The sequence below is a fragment of the Andrographis paniculata genome, unplaced genomic scaffold (assembly GCF_009805555.1).
Source record: "Andrographis paniculata isolate CXL003 unplaced genomic scaffold, ASM980555v1 Contig55END, whole genome shotgun sequence".
Lineage (NCBI taxonomy): Eukaryota > Viridiplantae > Streptophyta > Magnoliopsida > Lamiales > Acanthaceae > Andrographis > Andrographis paniculata.
The window spans coordinates 2,663,152-2,670,154 of NW_026137590.1; the positions used below are offsets into that span (position 1 = coordinate 2,663,152).

The window sequence follows — 7,003 nt, forward strand, 5'->3', positions numbered from 1 at the left end:
TATTTTGTTATTTGACATATTTACACAATATATAATTAATGTTATTTACTTTTGATGGCTGACATAAGAGGTACAATAAAAAAAATAATTGAAAAATATTTTGATTCTTTTATAATTTTTATGATTGAATTTCTAATAATAATAAAATTAATTCATTCTGAATTTTAGGGCCGAGATAATAAAAATAAATTTCTTGATCTTGAATTTTTCTAACATGATCTTGCATTACTAAATCAAATTCAACAATCATTTCAATCAATCCAAAAAAAAATGGCATTACTACTCTGATAAAGTTTTGCATTAGATCCTTGAAAGCTAAATTATTTTTAGTAAGACATTTGACAACATAAATAATTCTTATTAAAATTTGTCTCAAACGTTTTTTTTTCTTTTATGATTTCTTGTTGCAAATCTTGATCAATTATTTGATTATTTGCTAATCTTATTCTTACCTCATTCCAGGTATTCATATTAGTAATATGTTCAGAACTATTATAATGTGTTTTAAGTCTATCTCCAAGACGTTTTCAATCATTTAATTCATCACTTGCTAAGTAATTTTTATTATTATAGATTTAAATAATTTGTAACAAATATAATATACTTTATCTTTATATTTAGAATAAACTAATCACTTTCGATCTGCAATCTCACCATTTTTCAAATTTCAAGAGTAATGAACATATAAAAAATGTTTAGAAATACTATTTAAAGGAAATGTAAGATTTAACTCCCTTATTGGTCCCTTTTGAATTAACATATCCCTTTTTTTATTATAAGATTATTCCAGCACCTAGGATCATAGAGAAACAAAATTTCATCTAAAATATTATCATCAGCTATATAATTTGACATATTTGGATCATTACTATGTTCATTCGAATTAGTAGCATTAGATTCACTAAATCTATTTTCAGTATTTAATACATCGTTAGATTCAAACTGATAACATCATTTATATTCAAATCCTCACTGGAAGAACCTATATTTTTAGAAAAAAAAATAAAAATTATCAATTGATCATTTTTGTGATTCTACTAATTGTTCTATTCGCTTTCTCTTTTTTTCTTTTTTCACTATCAGAAATATATCTTTTTTTTGCAACATTCCTATGCAAATAAGATAAGCAATAATAAAATATAACTAACAAAATGAAACATAAGCACCTGATTTTTTTATGTTAGTAACTGAAATATATTCACAAGTTTAGGGTTCCCCGATCTTGTTATATCATGCACAACTTTATAAAAATAAACTTTAATAAACTAAATAATAATAAAATACCAACGTAATTAAAATCCAAAAACCGCCACTATTGAAGGAAACGGCTTAGAATAAAAATATGAAACATATTTTATTACTTTTTTTAATAAAAAATAAAAATAAAAACTCCTAACTAGAAAAAAAAAAAAATCATTACAAAGGGACAAAAATCAAAAGATTACATGGAGCATAACTTAGTAAACTATTTGAAGAAGAAATCTAAAAAATGTGTTAAAGGGAGAGACAATAAAAATTATGAAATCGATAATTTGATTGGAGTAAAACTGGAGAAGAATTGTAACTAATTTATTTATAGATATACATCTAATATTATATATATCAAAACCCTAAAATTTTGGAAAATATACATTCTTTTGTGTTTAATTCCTTTATATATATATATATACCCACTCTTGGGCTGAGCTGGGCAGTCGCCCTCGTGGCCCAACTTCAGAGACGGGCTTGATATACATGTCTATATATATAAAGTTTTTAAATTACAAATATAACATTGATAATTTTAATAAAACAAGTGGAATTACAAACATAAATAATTACATACATCATGCGGCGAGATTATCTATAGAATACACAATTTAAAGGAAAACTGAAGCATAATAAATAACATGAACATATATATAAATATATATACATTCTGTTATTTAAATATTCATCATAATCTGTATTTGTTTTAGCAATATTGTTAATTTTTACGTGGAAAAAATATAACTCCCGATTGACAAAAAACAATGTGACAGTTTCAATCACAACGGTATATATATTATCAAAACTAACAAAATATTCTAAATTTATCAAAAATTTTATTCTAATAGTAATACATAAAGTGTGTTTGTTTTGAGGTTTGAATTTTGGGTTGAGATTTTAATAATAAAAAATTCGAATTGGAATAGTTGTATGATATATAAATAAGTATTGATTTAATATTTTAAATGTAAAATTAATATTTAATATAATATAAAAAATAAAAAGTAGATTTTTGACAATTATTTTCTTTTCTATCATTTATGGCATTGTTAAGAAAAGCTGTTTTTACTTCACTATCATTTACATTGCTCTTATTGTTATTAGATTAGGAAATATTTTATTGAAACGTATTAATTAGTTTTAGATATTTATGAAAATTTAAAGGCAATGAATAAAGAATATAAATTGTGTAATAATATTTACTTCCATTTTTTTTTTATACAAGTTAAATTTACCTTGTTACAATATTTGAAAAAAGGAAAAAAAATTATGTTTAATTATTATTTTTCATTCGACACTTATTTAGCACAAATGTTACTAATTTTATTATTTTCTTTATTCTTTTTAATTTCTAACAAATTTTTAAAAATAACTAAAACTAGCATTTTACTTCTTTTTTTTTTTAATAAAATATTTAAATTTTTTTTTTTTAAATTCTCATATAAAACTCAAATGGACTAAATATGACCGAACTCAAATGGACTAAATATGACAGACGGAGAAAATAATATTTATTGTAAATAAAATTAAATATAGAATAATAATTAAATGTTGTCGTTTCTGTCCGTCTGACATCTCATGTTATTTTTATTTTTTGGAAAATGATTACCCATCTTAATCTTATTTTAAATTTTTTAATATAATTTTTTTAATTTTAATTAAACTAATTAGTTATTTTAATCTTAATCTATAATAATTTATATTATAAATTAATTATTTTTACTAATACATTTTTAATTATCTACTTAATTATTTTATCCTAAATTTGTGTGTTTACAGTCAGCAAGACACTCCACGGATGTAGTACTATCTTTAATTATTATTATTATTATTTGTTGTATGTTACAAATCTTGTAATAGCGGTGTTAGAGCCCAAATGGAAAGTTACGGCTACTGAAGTGTTGAAAAAAAATTAAAATAATAAAAAAATTAATGTTTAAGATTAATAAATATTTTATAATTTTAATAAAATTAGTATCAATAAATAATACCAATATTTTAAAAATATATACATATACATAGGATATAGGATAACAACAGTCTTGTTTGCGAATTTAGATTTTAAATTAGAATTTGAATGGTAAAATTTTTGAGTTAAAATAATTGTATGATATAATATAAATAGTTGTTGATGAATGTAAAAATAATTTTTTAGTATAATATAAAAATAAAAGATAGTATGTAGTTTGATTTTTCTTTTTTTTTTTAAAAAAATAATAAATAGTGAAAATTCGTTGAAATTTTTTAAACAAACATACCCTATAAAGTTGTAATAATCTTACGCAAAAAAACCTAACAAGAAACAATAGTTCATATTATAATTAAATTCATTCCATAAGATATATAAAAAATTTGCGATGATTAAATTCATTCCATAAGATATATAAAAAATTTGCGATGATTTGACCGAATCAGATCAGCATATTATCCCAGAGTAACTTTAATCCGTTCGAGCAATAACATATGTTATAAAAATAAAAATATAGTATCATATGTTTGTACAATCTTTGTTCAAATATTTCATTTACTTTTTGTATGTTAATATTTGAACATTAATTATTATATTAAAACATAGTACAAATTAAGAAAAAATTACAAAAATAATTCAATTAGTGTCTTATAATACGAATATAAAGATATTTGAGCAAAAATTATACAAATGTAAAAATATTTTCAATATTAAATAAAAAGTAAATATGACCTTATAGGCGAACAGAATATTATCTTGTAATATGCATAATATATGTTGTATGTATGGCATATGCTGATCCATAAAATTTGACGGAGTCAAAATAAATTCCGCGCCACTAACATTATCTTCCAACAAAATCATAATCTAACACACTAACACCCTGACCAAGCCACTTATTCCGAGCAAACAAGCCCTAACTAAATTGGATTAAATCAACTACAAATTTTCATTTTCTTATATCATACTAAAAATTAATTTTACATTTAAATATCGAATCTAACATTTTTATTTCACATCAAACAACCATTCTAATTTACTATTTCAAAACTAAACACAAAATCCAAATCACTTCGAACAAACACAAGCATAAGCCAAGAATTCATATACTCCCCCGTCGTGTAAATTTATACTCATTTGAAACCAGAATAAATTTGAAAGACAACTAAAAAAAAAAAAAAGGTGAGAATAAGTTTGGATATGAGAGAGAGAGAGAGAGAGAGAGAGAGAGAGAGGGGCATATAATGAAAAAGTGTGTAAAATTTAAGAGTATTGATTGTCATGGTGGCACAAGTAGTCCATGAGGATGATGATCCACAGAAACAGAGATATAGCATAGCTTCCATCATAATCACTAATTGTTGGAAAAAAAGAAGTAACTATGGATCGGTTATTCAAAAGTGCAGAACTCACCAGTCCAAAGTAGAACATTTTCTCATTCGCTGCTTAAGACAGGCACGAGTATGCCAGAGTCTTCTCCTCACTCAGCTCTTGGGCTGTCAAATCCAATTTCTTCCTCGAAAAATCATCGATTGACAGCCCTGAAATTCCAATACTCACAATTACCAATATGCATCCATCATGATTATTTGTTCATTTCCTAATTAATCACACTCACCTTGGACGATGCTCCATTCTCCATTTTTGCAAGTGACAGGGAAAGAGTAGATCAGCCCAGACGGAACATTGTACGAACCATCCGAGTATACACCCATAGAAACCCAAGTACCCTGATAAAGATTATCACGGCTATTCGATTTAGAGCCACCAGACATGACTACATACGATTGATTTCATGTCAATTAGGAAATAATCGGTAAAAAGAAATGGCTACCTCAGGAGTTCCAAGAACCCAATCACGAATGTGATCGCAGGCAGAGCTAGCAGCTGAAAGTGCACTGGACAACTTTCTGGCTTTGATAATCGCAGCGCCACGCTGTTGGACAATGGTTATGAATTCCGAATTCAACCTGACATAAAATGGGCATATCAAGGAGAGTATCTAGAAAGAAAAATGGTAATATGGCACTGTGATGGGATTAAAAATTTAGGTCAAACTTCTATACCAGTCATCGTCAGCTACAAGTCCGCGGACAAGCTTTTCTCCCTCCGCGGTTTTCACAGTGGCGTGGTTGACATCGGGATACTGTGTTGAGGAATGATTTCCCCAAATAATGACATTCTTAACGTCAGACACCTGAACTTTCAATCTCTCTGAAATCTGTCCAAGGGCCCTGTTGTGGTCCAATCTAGTTAAGCAAGTAATGTTCTTCTCGGGGATTGACGGGGCGAATTCTTTCAAAATCAATGCATTGGTGTTGGCGGGATTTGCAACAACCAAAACCTGAGGCAGTAAACAATGCAACATCAGAAACATTAACCTAATTCACAATATAATTTAAACATTATACTAGAAGGTATGGACGCGCAGTTTGTTTAGTTCTTTATCAATGGAAAAACAATACCTTGCAGTTAGCAGCAGCATGCTTCTCGAGTGCAGAAGCTTGGGACTTGTAAATGGAGACATTCTTGGACATCACATCTTTCCTTTCCATGCCCTCTTTCCTCGGGAATCCACCAACCATTACAGCAATGTTAACACCCTTGCAAGCTTCCACAGCATCAGTTGTGGCAACAACACCTAATACAAACATCACAAAGAATGCATAAATTAGAAAAACCTTGTGGTCTATCTTCAATCAAGAGTTAAATCAAACGAGAAATTTGTCATCTAGGCTACCCTTAAGAAGAGGATATGCTGCATCTATCAATTCCATTTTCACTCCCTCGAGCGCCTCGGCAGCAGGTGGAATATCAAGCATGTGGAGGATGACAGGCTGGTCTGCACCCAACATGACTCCCCTGGCAATCATAGGAACAAGAGCATATCCGATTTGTCCTATCCAACAAAAAAATCATAACAATGTCAATTCTTTGCATGAGAGTCATGATACATCGAAGGAAAAATAGAAGTAACATATGAACAAAGCATGCTAGCTGACTTTTTATTAGAAACAAAACAACAAACAACTTCTCTAGCAAACCCCACAGATTTATCCAAAACTAAAATTGTAAACGACAAATCTCAGTATAACTTAAGGTCATTTCCAACTCGAGTATAGAATACCCAAACCAAAACAAACATTTCTGCAACCAGAATCACATGTAAAGCTGGAAAACTTTAGATTCCGTATTGTACTGCTTCATATGACTTCACTAAGCAGTATACTGCAAAACAAAACGAGATCTAACAGCCGTGCACATCAACTTACACAGAATTCTTTCAACGAAACCAAAGGCGAGGGTACACAGTACACTAGAACGACAAATTGATTCACTTCTTGTTTAAATAAAAACCACAGACATTCAAATTCAATTAAACATCACTCGTCCATATAAAATTATTCCAAAACACCGCATCTCAGCCTTTAACTCCAATTTCTCCACAAGTATAATAAAGATCAACGATAAATTCAAACCAATTAATCGCAATTATTCAAGATCTAGGTCGGTCCTATCCAAACCACAAAACGATCCACCGATGAGTAAATCAATCAAACATCCCGGAAAAATAAATAAATAGTTAAATCGAATAGCAGATCTACAAATGAACCGCAGATAAAGCAATACCAGCGGCGCCGGTGACGAGAACGCGAACTGGTTCCTTAGCCATTTTCTCACAGCAAATCTCCGATCTGAAAAAACGAAGAGAATCTCGAGAGTTGAGAGGCAGTGTGGACTTCTTGCTGCGACAAAGCGTGACAATATTTATCATTAAAGCTTCTG

General features: G+C 28.6%; 1 protein-coding gene across 1 annotated transcript; it reads right to left on the bottom strand.

The window, feature by feature from the left end:
* Window positions 1-4,459: 4,459 nt before the first annotated feature.
* Window positions 4,460-7,003, bottom strand: LOC127256399 (malate dehydrogenase-like). Its single transcript, XM_051282406.1, has 7 exons — window positions 6,848-7,003; window positions 5,958-6,116; window positions 5,683-5,858; window positions 5,284-5,561; window positions 5,052-5,187; window positions 4,836-4,947; window positions 4,460-4,758 (listed from the first exon to the last, which is right to left on the bottom strand). Exons 1-7 carry the CDS (start codon window positions 6,990-6,992, stop codon window positions 4,664-4,666), a joined length of 1,101 nt encoding a protein of 366 aa, XP_051138363.1. The 5' UTR covers window positions 6,993-7,003; the 3' UTR covers window positions 4,460-4,663.

What these genes read in the sequence shown, in the direction of transcription:
- LOC127256399 (XM_051282406.1), bottom strand. Translation starts at nt 6,992, where the DNA reads ATGATAAATATTGTCACGCTTTGTCGCAGCAAGAAGTCCACACTGCCT. An exon ending in AGCATATCCTCTTCTTAAGG is followed by an intron (nt 5,859 to 5,957) that starts GTAGCCTAGATG and finishes TGTTTGTATTAG; the next exon opens with GTGTTGTTGCCACAACTGAT. An exon ending in AGAATGGAGCATCGTCCAAG is followed by an intron (nt 4,759 to 4,835) that starts GTGAGTGTGATT and finishes TTGGAATTTCAG; the next exon opens with GGCTGTCAATCGATGATTTT.